The sequence below is a fragment of the Xyrauchen texanus genome, chromosome 20 (assembly GCF_025860055.1).
Source record: "Xyrauchen texanus isolate HMW12.3.18 chromosome 20, RBS_HiC_50CHRs, whole genome shotgun sequence".
Classification (NCBI taxonomy): Eukaryota; Metazoa; Chordata; class Actinopteri; order Cypriniformes; family Catostomidae; genus Xyrauchen; species Xyrauchen texanus.
The window spans coordinates 33,437,872-33,452,727 of NC_068295.1; the positions used below are offsets into that span (position 1 = coordinate 33,437,872).

General features: G+C 37.7%; 1 protein-coding gene across 1 annotated transcript in view; it reads right to left on the reverse strand.

Moving 5' to 3' along the window:
• The window catches only part of LOC127660684 (atlastin-2-like), a 32,849-nt gene extending 18,785 nt beyond the window's left edge, over positions 1–14,064 (reverse strand). The window contains exon 1 of the mRNA XM_052151049.1: positions 13,937–14,064. Coding sequence (XP_052007009.1) covers positions 13,937–14,009 — 73 coding nt within the window. The 5' untranslated portion in view covers positions 14,010–14,064. The remainder of the gene's footprint in view (positions 1–13,936) is intronic.
• Between the last annotated feature and the right edge of the window lie 792 nt (positions 14,065–14,856).

Below are 14,856 nucleotides of genomic sequence, written 5' to 3' on the forward strand. Positions count from 1 at the left end.
TCCCATCCAAACACGCACAACTGTGCTTTGTGCGAGTGTTGCACGGACGCGCGATCTGAAACACGCAAGTGCATGCGAGTATTGAAGCCATCCCAGTCCCTTCATTTGAGCTCCTGTGACAGAAAAAGCGTAGTCACACTCGCTACTTATTTTATTTTTTTCTCAGTGTCATGCGGGTTTTTAAAATATACATCAAAACCCTTTCTAAAATTCAGTTCGAATGATGTTTGATATCAGGAAACAAACCATCCATACCATATTTCCATTCAGGTATTTTATATTTTCTTTGATAGATTATTAAAACACTAAGAGTCTAATTAAGTGTTTATTGATGGATCATTTTTTATTTATATGTTATTTTCTTTGTTGCATTGCTTTAAGAAGATGTTAAGTTTCTTGAGGAAATGTAATAATAATTATAGGAATTATGTTGGTACTTTTTAGTGAGATTAAGCAGTTTTAATTTATAAAGTCTTTAATTCACTGACTACTTAAAATGACACATTGTGAGAGTATATTATAATATATAATTACAGCTTAACATTGAATACAATTTTATTGATTTGTCAGAAGAAAAAAAAAAGTAACTATATCGGGATACAGTTTATATCGTTAACATGATATAAAATTACTTGTATCGTGATATAAGAATTTGGTAAATTCGCCCACCCATAATATAAAGATCTAAACAAAACTAATGTTAGAAACGCCTCTCAACCACATGTGAAGTGACATTTTATTGCACAACATTATATAAGATGTTTACAAGATTAGAAATATTATAATAACTTTTAAAATAACTGGTTACAATGTAAGTGCTGTTAGCAGTTGGAGCCAGCAACTATTTTCATTTTCAACAAACAAATTTATTCTACCATAAATGATTCAAGAGTTGGTTTATGTCACTAGATGATGCAATAATGTAATAAAATGCTTGTGTGCTTATACATGAACAGAGATGAGCACCGGTGTGTAATAACCTTTAGCCCGTAAGCTGCTCTGATCATGTGCTCCCACTCTTTCTTTGAGTATTCCTCATCAAAACTGAGTGGATCTTCTACCAAATACATTGGTTTATCCAAAGCATTGTATATTTGCATAGATACATCAAAAAAGGAGTGAGAACATTTTATTTCAGGTCCGATCGGTCATGCGCACAGAGCCGCATTAAGAGACGTTATGCCTCCAGGCAACTTGGATGTCAGAGCCTCTCCTTTGGATCGCTCCGAATGATCAAGTTTTTGATGCCGTTTTCTAAACTGAGAAAGGCCAGCCCATGTAACAATGGAAACCTCACACTATTGCCTACATGACCTGCCAGTCAAACCATTAGATATCTATTAGCCGGATTGATCCAGGCAAATAGTCATTGCGCATCTGGTAATACCACAGTGAGTCTGATCTGGTTAATGTGTGTGTGGGCTCAAAATACACAGAAGAGTCCACAGAATAGGGGAGACATCCTCTTGCATATCTGTGTGTCTACAGGCAAATTATTTATAATATTCATTTGATAATAATATCATAATAACAACAACAACAACAGGGTTCCAAACAAAAAAATTACTTAGGAGTCATTGGCTCCTTAATGTTTCAGTTAAGGAGCCAATGACTCCTAAGTAATTTTTTTTTGTAAGTTTTTAGTCACCAAATCATTTAATTTGCTCAGTGTTGTTCAGAAACAAGATAGAAAGCAAAAGAAAACAAAGACTGCTGATAACCTATTAATCTGAGGTTTAATAAACTGTACATATAGTTGAGAAGATACGCAAGTTTGCATTCCCCTTTGGTCTCATCAGTGTTCACACCCCTTTCATAATATATACAAGTATAAGAGATAAACTTTTTTTTTTAATTTTAGAATCTACATAAGCAGATATTTACATAAAGCATAGTATGCATATAGTAGTGTTTCCTTCTTGAGCATCAATTAATGTTTGGACCTTGTGTAATAGTTGTGTACAAGTCAATTTGATGGAATTTTGTTATGAAATTTAAATGTGTAAATCTTAAAATGATTTTGTATATGTGTGGCTTGAGTGACATCACTTGGCTGGAAGTTTAAAAGTCTAAAGGCCTCATCTAGTTTACGCAGGGGTGGATTATGACTTGCAAATGCCCTGGGGCCAATTATCTCCAAGGGCCCCACCTTCAATTGTCAAAAGCTGGATCACATATGCATGTATGTAATATATATATATATATGTATGTGAAAGCCCTGGACCACTTGATATATAAAGAAGAACGAAATACACATGGGGCTTCTATTTTGAAAAGTCTGCGCTCCCAGTTGTGAACGCACTGAAAGTGACTGATGCAAACTGCTAACCTGAGTTCCTAAGTTCACTTCATACCCTCAGTTATTTTCAGGTGATTCATGAAAGTCATTTGGTCACAACTCTCTCGTGCTTTAATGTCTAAAGCGAGTACAAAAGTGAATACACCCCTAAGTGAAAATGTCCAAATTGGGCCCAATTAGCCATTTTCCCTCATGTGACTCGTTAGTGTTACAAGGTCTCAGGTGTGAATGGGGAGTGTTAAATTTGGTGTCATCACTCTCACACTCCCTCATACTGGTCACTGGAAGTTAAACATGGCACCTCATGGCAAAGAACTCTCTGAGGATCTGAAAAAAGAATTGTTGCTCTACATAAAAATGGCCTAGGCTATAAGAAGATTGCTAGGACCCTGACACTGAGCTGCAGCATGGTGGCCAAGACCATAAAGCAGTTTAACAGGACAGGTTCCACTCAGAACAGGCCTCGCCATGGTCGATCAAAGAAGTTGAGTGCACGTGCTCAGCGCCATATCCAGAGGTTGTCTTTGGGAAATAGACGTACAAGTGCTGCCAGCATTGTTGCAGAGATTGAAGGGTTGGGGGGTCAGCCTGTCAGTGCTCAGACCATATGCCGCACACTGCATCAAATTGGTCTGCATGGCTGTCATCCCAGAAGGAAGCCTCTTCTAAAGATGATGCACAAGAAAGCCCGCAAACAGTTTGCTGAAGACAAGCACCCTAAGGACATGGATTACTGAAACCATGTCCTGTGGTCTGATGAGACCAAGATAAACTTATTTGGTTCAGATGGTGTCAAGCGTGTGTGGCGGCAACCAGGTGAGGAGTACAAAGGCAAGTGTGTCTTGCCTACAGTCAAGCATGTTGGTGGGAGTGTCATGGTCTGGGGCTGCATGAGTGCTGCCAGCACTGGGGAGCTACAGTTCATTGAGAGAACCAGGAATGCCAACATGTACCGTGACATACTGAAGCAGAGCATGATCCCCTCCCTTCGGAGACTGGGCCGCAGGGCAGTATTCCAGCACGATAACGACTCCTAACACACCTCCAAGACGACCACTGCCTTGCTGAAGAAGCTGAGGGTGAAGGTGATGGACTGGCCAAGCATGTCTCCAGACCTAAACCCTATTGAGCATCTGTGAGGCATTCTCAAACAGAAGGTGGAGGAGCACAAGGTCTCTAACATCCACCAGCTCTGTGATGTCGCCATGGAGGAGTGGAAGAGGATTCCAGTGGCAACCTGTGAAGCTCTGGTGAACGCCATGCCCAAGAGGGTTAAAACAGTGCTGGAAAATAATGGTGGCCACACAAAATATTGACTTTGGGCCAAATTGGACATTTTCACTTAGGGGTGTACTCACTTTTGTTGTCAGCGGTTTAGACATTAATGGCTGTGTGTTGAGTTATTTTTGAGGGGACAACAATTTTACACTGTTATACAAGCTGTACACTCACTACTTTACATTGCAGCAAAAAGTCATTTCTTCAGTGTTGTCACATGAAAAGTTACAATCAAATATTTACAAAAAAATGTGAGTGGTGTACTCACTTTTGTGAGATACTATAAATAGTTCTCATCAAGCCAGACAACTTTCCTAATTATACCCAAACAGGAATTTGGCCATTTTGGATTTTTTTGAATATTGCAGTCTCTGAACTTATTAATAATCCTCCAAGGGAATTCATGAGATTGGCACCACATTATACCAAGACACTGAATATGTTAAATTGTGAACACACACATATACATATACATATACACATATACACATATATATATATATTTATATATATATATATATCTCGAACGGCGTTGCCATGGCAGGGCATTAAATTAATTGCGGAAAACGGGAAACAGGAAGGGTCTCATATCTTCTGTGTTCAATGTGTGATTTAGATCAAAATTGAGATGCATGTTTAGTCTTGGGGGCTAATCACATGGATGTGACTATTTTAGGCCACAGTCATAGCACCACCACCTGCCAGCAGGACTTTTAAATAGTCCTTTTACCCAAAATTGCTTCAAAATTGTATAATGTCAAATGCATGTGTCCACCTTGCATCATTGCTACTTGCAGCTATATCTTGAGATTGATTACGTTGTAATTTTGAGGGGTACATTGATTGTCAGACTTCTCATAGCAACCAAACTAGGGTTGGGCGATGTCCCCTAAATTGGCAGTTGACGATGTAGACAGTAAAACATCGCGATGGACGATGATATCGTCGGTGGGGTGGGGTGGGGCAGGGGTTATTTAATTTCATATAATTTTCAAAAATTATATGAAAAATTAAAATTTTGTTATTTTACTAACCTAACTAATGACTTGTCGGCGCTTTATCAGTAGGTTGCACGACAAGTGAAGCATTTTTTTTTTTAGCTTTCACTTAAGAAGAGTTGTGCACTTTTTATTTTAATATATCTCTTTACATAAATACTATTTTCCACTTAAAAATAGGGATGCACCGAAATTTCGGCCGCCGAAAATTTTCGGCCGAAAATGCACTTTCGGCACTTTCGGTTTTCGGCCGAAAGAGAAAAAAGGCCGAAAATATATACCTCCTCGCCCCGCCCCTCAGTGCTCTGATTTCAATCTGGATCAATCTAGCCCTTATCACAGCGCTACTAAACAAAAGCCGATCATGTCAGCGGTGTGGAAATTCTTCAAAAGTTTCTGATAAGGACATCAAATTTGCGATCTGCAGTGTTTATTCAGCAGAACTTTCAAGATATATATATATATATATACAGAATACAGCAAGAGATTCTACAGGAAAATGTCACAACTAGCGCAGCTACACCACAACTTGAGACGTATTTATCTGAACTACGCCAGAAGCGACAATCCCCTTGACTACGGTCGCATAAACAAAGACGGCTTTCCATTGCTTGCGCACAGGTATTATCTGCCCAAGCAGCAGCACAGAGAGTGAGAGACTGTTCAGTGCAGCATCTCATGTTCTTGATGAGCTTTCTGACAGGAGAGACTGTCAGAAAGTTTAGCAACTTTTGTTCTTGAAGAGAAACCTGTCACTTGTAGTTAAATAGAAAGAGGTCCAATATGATGTGAATAGCAATTACATTACACTTGTTCTTCACTTGAGGATACATCTGTCGTTTACAGTTGAGGTTGGATTTAGTTCAATTACTGCTGTTTTGCACTGTTGTTTTGCACAATCATTTTCACTTAAAGTGTACGTTTACATAAACAGAACAGAGCACTGATCTATATATATATATATATATATATATATATATATATATATATATTATAGATATATATAGATCAGTGGAATAGAGGCCCTCTGCCATTCTGTGTTCTGCCTGTTGTTTTAATTAAAATTACTGTTGCATATATAAACTTTTTGAAAGACGTTAGCTAAGTTCATTTCTTGACTCTTGTTTTGCATATAATAGTTTTCTAAAACTTTACATTATTTGGATAATTGTTAATAAAATCTGTAAAATTAAATTTTTACAGAACTGAAAGAAGAATAATATTTAATATAGTTTTAATATATTTTTTGTCCAATTTTGGTGTGCTACTTTCAATAAAAGTGTGATTTATTTTATTGGTTTGTAGTTTTTCAATTCAGATTAATTAAATTCATGAAATTAATGAAAAAGTATAAAATTAATACAATTATACACAACATTTTTTTTTTTTTTTAAATAGGTAAAAATTTCGGTTTCGGTTTTCGGCCAAGTGCATCCTGGATTTTCGGTTTCGGCGCAGAATTTTCATTTCGGTGCATCCCTACTTAACTATAATTTCGTTATTTTACTCACTGATGAGCAAAAGGTCGAGGCAGAAATGACCATGTACCTGCAGGAAATGGCCATTGATGGGGAAGAGGACCCGCTGACTTGGTGGAAAACGAACGACAAAAGGTTTTCGTTCATGGCAAGATTAGCACGGAAATATCTGTGCATATGTGCTACCAGTACTCCATCAGAGCGGGTCTTCAGCACAGCGGGTAGTGTACTCCAATCCGCAGCTTATTAAAACCAGATAAAGTGAATATGTTGGTATTTCTGGCCAGAAACATCGAAATTTAAACATGGTCTATGGTGAAAGATATTAGACTTCTTTACGCATTTTTCGCCATCGTTGCGGAGCATATTATTTTTTAAATGTTCATTTGTGTAGTTCATATGACCACTTTACAATATTTCAATAACATAATTTATTTTGTAGCCTGTGCTGAAGTTAATTGTGCTGCTAATTATAAGTGAAATGTTAATGCCGAGTTTCGGTCTGAGTGTTGTTCCCGTTTTCTAGTTCTATATTTGTTGTTCTTCTATGTTTTAATAAATGTGTGTTATTCATATTCACCTTGTTTCTTTCATTTGATTTGACATGATGGATTTATGGCCAAGGAAATTTTTCTTTAAAAGTATTAACCAGACAAAAGTTATTTGACGTTCGCTGGTCTGGGTTTAAACTGCCGCTTCAGTGTATACAAGAGTATGTGACAATGAGCAAGATCTGAGACACTACAACTACTAATAATTAATTAATAAAGGCTATTTTCTTGTAGCCTACAACATAAAATATTTTAATCTAAATGTACAGTGTAAGACATGTAAAAAAAAGACAAGAAGCTAACAATGTCAAGATCAATATTTGTGTAGCCTGCCTGACACGGTATTTTAACACGTCACGTCTCTGGCATATACTACAGTATTTAAAATAGCATATATGCATTAGTTATATTCTCAATTTAATTTACAGAGCAATCCCTGCAAAGTTTTTAAGTTAACTATAGAAGAGACTAGGATTAGTGAGTCACACTAGCAAGACTCGCAAAAGGGGGCGTGGCATCACGATGGTGGCTCTACATCGTGATGTTGGTCATTCATCACGATGGATGATGATATCGTCCATCGGCACAACCCTAAACCAAACTGATATACGACTCTGCAATGCTATCATTACGATAATCAAAAGAGAGTATAATTAACCATGTTTTGAATACCTGTCTCTGCAAAGTGTTTGCGAAACACTTTATTATCACTTCAAATATAAGAACTTTGATTTATCAATGTATATTATTTAATAAAAGTGAATGATTGTCCCATGAAATGGGAGTTGAAGATTTCTGCATGAGTTTCCAAGTTAGAAGTCTGACATAAAGTACCATTCCGTTGCACTATCCCCAATTGAAAGGTGTAAATTCCAACTCTCCGAGTTGAATGGAACACTTCATGAATCATCTCAGTATCAACAAAATGGAGCATCGTGGCTTTCCCAAAAGGAGCGAACACTTGGGGAGACACACATAGACACACAAACACACACACCAGGCATGTGGCGGTGGGCTCACGTTGAAGCAGAACATATACAGTAGGCAAGTGTTTCAAAAAGCTAGACAGAGCGCAGCTAAATGGAACAGAATGCAGTGTCTTTAAAACTTTAACTTAACACGCATATTAAAAACACAATGGTGTATGGCGTCTCTTAAGCCAACTGCAGTCACTAAAAAAATGGTGCGCTTACTAAGATTACTATGGTAATGAAGGAAGAAGTGACAGACGCACGCGCATTGTGCTCATTCTTTTTTTTTGAGTTGGGCAGCAAATCCTCACATAATGCCATCATTTTATGCATTATATTCTGATTATGTAATCTTTTGTACATTTTGTAACAGATTATTTTATAACAGCCAATAACAATGAATAGACGATACACTGGAACAACAAGATACAATGCAGCAGCCATAGACATTTGTCAGACATGTTATGATATATATACAGTTATGTACATGTCACTGCCCCTCGAGTACTTGAGTAGTCAAATGGCCAAAAAAACAAAAAGCCCATCCCTAAAACTAATGCTCATCTCATATACTATTTAGAATGGATAGTGTACAAATTGAGACACACCTTTGATGTTCCCTGGTGAACATGTGTTTTCTGCCATTTACATCTTTGCTTTTCAGCAATTTACAAGCAGCTCATTACTGGAGTCATTTTCTATTCCAGGCACGTGGGTCTCCGTTTTAACCCCATGCACTTTATCAATGAGCCGTGATAAGCCCAGATCCCTTCTGGCCAGAGCTAAATTTGGTAATTTTTGTCCTCATGTTAAAACTCGACACACAAAACAAACACCCTCTCCCCACCACTCTAGTCTCCTAAGGCTTATGGCCAGATGAACTGAGCCCCAGGATCAAGCAGCCAGACACTCTACCAAAGACACATTGGAATGGGAACAGTTCATTAAGGACAGGCTGATTCAGATTAGTGATAGACCAATATATTTACCCATTTTGAATGATAGAATAAACCACACAAGTGGAGTTTGAGATTATTGTCATATATGTATTATATATATTTATACAAGTTAGTTTGGGTTTTTCAGTCTGTTTAGAAGAGAGGAATTCCAAGAGTGCTAATAGCTCATTGGGCTGTCAACTGAGCTGAGAAACTAAATTAGAATTTTAAAGTCAGCAGATTTACAAATTGACATGTTTTCCTTAGTCCACAAGACTGAGGGCACAATGAACACCTATAAACTATACTGTGCAGAGTTACATTTGTGCAAAAACATTAATGTTAAAAACAAAAGAGTAATCCATTTTAAACTAATGTGCATAAAATAAATAAAAAGTTATATTTGGTACATATCCTCAAATGTTAAGCAGGGTTTGATGTTAACACATGACCGGTTGTCAGGAACAAGTGAATTTTTTAAGGGACAAGTGAAAGAAGTTTTCTTGCCCGACCAGACTGATTAAAACATCAATTATGTCAAATAACCGTCCATATTTGTAATATAGCCTAGGCCTGTGTCACATATTACAGTTAATTTTCTTTTTGCTGTAGAAAATAATCCAGAGTGCGTAATTTTATAATTTGCTAGCGATCTAGTAATTGCTGCGCCCTATTTGATTGACAGACGGTTTATGCGGGTGTGCTGAACATAAGTGTGTGCCAGATAATGATTGTGTAAATGCGGATACGTGCCTGAATGGTCAAATTAAAAAAATCTAGGTGAATGCAAACACTGGGGGGAAAGATATACAACAAAAACTTTGACATGTTAGTAGAGTATGTAACTATTATTTAAGTCCTTTTTTTTAATGACCAATTTACTTGTCGAAAAGACAAGCACATGACAATGATTAATGTCAAGACCTGTTAACTAAAACAAGGTGTAAAAAGCTTCAATATTCAGTTCTATGTTAATATGGTGTTGCACTGGTGGCACAGTATACTACCTCAGACTCAAGCTTTATAATAACAGTGATACCACAGTGTTTTCCATTCATTACAGTATGTAATGAAGCAGAGCTACTCATCTGAACTTGGTGGTGAAGCGGCTCAGACTATGGGCCCAGGGGATGTTCAAACAAACAGAGCACAACAGAATGGAACAGAACACAAGGATCTACAGACACATATTTCCAAATTTAACTCCTTTCCTGACAAAGCGTTTAAAAAAAAAATAATTATTTATCAGAGAAATGGTGATAAGAGAGCAAGACGCAATGGGCAAAAACCTCCTAAGGGGCTGTACACACACAGAGTGCTTTTGCAACCACCCAGTTTACCATTTGTTTTTCTACGTAAACCCGCACTAGACGAATGTCTTGGGTTGTTTCGCCACATTTTGTTGTTTATTAAGCGTCTGGTGCAGTAGCGCTGTATTTTTTAGATGCTGTGTCAAGTTAAAAAGAACTCCAACCTATAAACTGCATCTCGAGACACCTGCTTTAGGAATTGTTGCACTGCATCTAGCCTGTTTTAGCGCAAGAATGCAATAGTCTGAAGTCATCGTCAGTGCTTGGCACACATCCAAAACTCAATAACTATATAAGTGCAGACCATTTACAATTTTTATTTGACAGCACTAATAGCTAGGCTTGGGAGATTTTCCCAATGATTATCGATCTGGATTTCTTTCAGATATAAATAGGGCTGCTTGTTGCGCAATAGTTTTTGTCTTTTCATATTTTTAAACACAACTAAACACACTAAGTGTGAGCTTCAGGGTTAATTAAAGTAGGTTGCACACCGCACGTGTCTGGCGGATGACCTGACATGTTCTAAAATGTTAAAATTATTTTCTACAAAGATACACACACACACTTGTGCAGCATTAGAAGCTGGAAATGTCCTGCCCCCTTACAGAAATGGAAAATATGATTGGTTAGCAAATATCCAATCAGATTAGAAATTAACCTTCTGATTGGTGGATCAGCTTAGTTGGACTGTCTGTCTTGTTTGTGCCATCAGTTGCGCTCCCAAGTCCCACAGCTCCGTGCCATTTAGAGAGAATCTCTGTACACTTTTTACTCAATGGTGCTGTCATCACATTAGTAGATTGAAAAAGTTATGGGTCAAAAGCTAACCCAGTTCTTCTGGCGGCCATACGCATTATCACTTATTATAGGTGGGCACATGCAAAATCCTAAAAAAGATTGGTGGGCACACGGCGTATGCACTAGACCAGTGTTTCCAAAAACATTTTCTGCCACGGCACACTTTTTACAAAGAAAAAAATACCGTGGCACACCACCATGAAGTCACGTAGGTATGCTGTGTAATAGGGTTGCAGCGGTATACCGGTTTCACGGTATACCACGGTTTGAAAATTGACGGTTATCATACAATGTACATTTGCTTATCTACGGTATTGAGAAATACATACAACTGGACGAAGAAGCTCACATGCGCTTGCGCATCTCCTTGAAAGAGCAATGCCATGGTTCTCCCATTGAAGATATTTCGGCGGCCGCCCAAGTGATAGATTATTTAGGACTGCCAAGGCAGATTTAATGATAATCTCGCAAACAGCTAAAGCAGACATGGGCAATTTACAGCCCTCATTTATCGTAAAAGCATTTTTATTTTTCATTGGATATTTCAGTTAACTTGCATTGGGACATAACGTGTCTCCACAAGCGTTTACCATGCTCATGGTTGCCAGATAGGAGACGCAACACACCCAGTTTAAGATTTATATTTGCGCAATCTGGCAACCATTGAACAAACTTAGCGATCTGTAGTGCAATATTCTGCTCAAGGAAAAGTGTTATACGGCTACTCTGTGTCCATCATTGAGGCTGCATATGATGTTTGGTGCTACTAATTTTGCAGGTAAACCTTCTCAGTGATTCAATTAAATATAAAAGTAGATCTCAGCATCACACACATATGAAGGCAATATCAAACGAGCAAGGGTGCTGTATTGTCCAACTATCAGCATGGCTGTGATAACCTGCTGCCTTGTGTCTACAGCTGAATTACAGCCATTCTGATAGATGGACAATTCAGCACCCTTGCTCGTTTGACATTGCCTTCATATGTTTGGTTGTTGGTCAACCACTAATTTAGATACATTCACTGGTGGCCAAAAGTTTGGAATAACGTACATATTTTGCTGTTTCAGAAGGAAATTGATACTTTAAATCACCAAAGTGGCATTCAACTGATCTCAAAATATAGTCAGGACATTACTGATGTAAAACAGCACCATCACTATTTGAAAAAAGTAATTTTTTATCAAGTCTAGACAGGCCCTATTTCCAGCAGTCATCACTCCAACACCTTATCCTTGAGTAATCATGCTAAAGTGCTAATTTGGTACTAGAAAATCACTTGCCATTATATCAAACACAGTCGAAAACTATTTTGTTAGTAAAATGAATGCATTAAATAGTCTTTGTTTTTGAGTTGCCACAGTATGCAATAGATTGGCATGTCTACACACAAAAAAAACTTTCTCTAGAAACTCGTCAGTCAATCATTGTTTTGAGGAGTGAAGGCTATACAATGCTTGAAATTGTAGATTTCATACAAATGTGTACATTATAGTCTTCAAAGACAAAGGACAACTGGCTCTAACAAGGACAGAAAGAGATGTGGAAGTCCAGATGTACAACTAAACAAGAGGATAAGTACATCAGAGTCTCTAGTTTGAGAAATAGATGTCTCACATGTCCTCAGCTGATAGCTTCATTGAATTCTACCTGCTCAACACCAGTTTCATGTACAACAGTAAAGAGAAGACTCAGTGATGCAGGCCTTATGGGAAGAATTGCAAAGAAAACACTTCTGAAACAGAAATACAAAAAGAAAAAGGTTAAAGTGGGCAAAGAAACAGACATTGGACAACCGATAATTGGAAAAGAGTGTTATAGATTTTAACCCCATTGAGCTTTTATGGGATCAGCTAGACTGTAAGGTGCATGAGAAGTGCCCAACAAGACAGCCACATCTATGGCAAGTGCTACAGGAAGTGTGTAGATGAAATGTCACCCGAGTATCTGGACAAATTGACAGCTAGAATGCCAAGGATCTGCAAAGCTGTCATTGCTGCATGAGGAGGATTTTTTGATGAGAACTCTTTGAAGTAGTTTGATTTTTTTTATTTCAAATTGTTATAGTAATTTTTCACATTATTAAATGTCCTGACTATACATTGTGATCAGTTGAATGGTGAATAAAAGTACCAATTTCTTTCCATAAAATCAAAATCTGAACATTATTCCAAACTTTTGGCCGCCAGTGTAACTTGAGATAGGCAATAGACAATCTAACACAATAATCATCTGTCATCTCAGCTGATAAACAAAATTATTTTAAATGCATGGCTCTTCAGCATCAGCACATTGAATTACTAGACACAACAGCCTTGCTGTTGGCGACCTGTCCAGGGTATCCCCCGCCTTTCGCCCAATGTTAGCTGGGATAGGCTCCAGCCCCCCGCGACCCTGTACACAGGATAAGCGGTTGACGATGGATGGATGAACAGCCTTGCCCTGATTCAAAGTCAATTTAAATGGCAAACTATCCAAAGAAATTCAAAGAGTAAAAGCACATTGATACAGGACATCCACCTTCAGAAATAAACGAGCAACACAACACATATTACAACAAATAAACATAGGTGAATGTGGTCAGACAAATCAAAAACAATTGGATTTATTCATTGAACTTATTCATTATTTTAGCGTGTTTACATGAGATTATATTAAAACCTGACCACGTGAGCGTGTCACGCGAGCTCGCTTACAAAGCAGTTGGCAAGTTCAATGAAATATGAAAATAACAATTGCTACTTCAGCCGAAAGCATTTCCACTCGCAAACACTGCTAATATTGAAGTCGCGCACTACACAAGCTTGACATAAAGGGGTAATCAGGAAAGTAATAAAGGCTGGCTCTAAAGTTTACAAGGTTGCAAATTAAGCAATCTAATAATAGCTCACATAAAAATAACTAAGAACTCGCCGAGAAGACTGTCATTTCAACAGTAAACATCCGTCGAGAGTATGTGTATAACGCACAAAACCGTTATGGTGTGAATGACAGGTCTCCCATCACTCTTAATCGCGTCGCACGAGGGTTTGTGCCCCAGTAAAGCAAGTCAACACACGCTGAATGTTTGGCAAACTATCCGTTCCAGTCCCCACTGCAAGAGGCGACCCGTTCTCTATCGCGAACTGATTCACACTTGGTCAAACTTGACCGTGTACATAAATAACACGACTTCAAGTCTCGGTTCTAACTTTTAACAGGTCACTAAAAAGCACAGACTAAAACAAACTATCACTGATACACCGACAAAGACAAAGGGACTCCGTGAATAACAACGTTCTGAGGATACACAAACGAAAATAAGGTTGTCACCTTCGTCAGTATTGTGGCATTTATTGTTGGTCGCTGAGAAATGCCGACTGTTCGGTCCGCTGTCTTGCGCCATCTTGATACAGTTCAAATTCTGCTGTGTGACGTCACAGAGCCCCAGTAAACCTGCACACCGGACAGCACATATCACGACTTCACGTGTTTAGAAAGCACACACGAGTGGTGTTCGTCGGTGTGGGTGACAGTCAAATTATATTGTTAAAAAATAAACAAAGCCCTTAGAAAAAGTATTGTGATGTTTCCATGGTACTGTAAAACACCAGAGAGTAATAACATGGTACTTTGATTTACATAAGAGCTTACTCCAAGGTCCATTCCATTTGAAAAGTTTGGAAATGCGAATTAATTTGTTACTATTTCAATTTCCAAATGTTATTATATTAGCAAAGTCTTCAAAACTATAAAATATCAAGTGGAAACACGAGAATTATGAAGTGATTTAAAAAGTTCAGCAGATCTAATCTTATTATTTAACATATATTTTAACATATAACTGATAATTTAGCTATTTCAAAGTATCCATCATAGGCCATGTTTATAGTTCCTTTATTAAAAAGAAGAAGAAGAAGAATTAATAAACTGTAATAATCAAGAAGTAGGTTCCAAGGCACTCGTCAGTTCTTAATTAAAACCGCCTTTATTAAGTTGTTTATTTCATATTAGAAACCATTTAAAAACTGTCAACAGTTAAAAATAAAATAAAATAAAAACATGTGGATTGCAAACCCAACTGCCTTCTTCAGGGTACAATTCATGCAAACACAATATCTTATTGAGCTTCTCACAAACACTGGCTTAATTACACACAACTGCTTGGCTTATCAATGTCATCACAACATGGTTATTCTATGAGCAGACAGGGGTCTTTCTTTTGTCATTACAATTTTAGATTTGTAAACAAA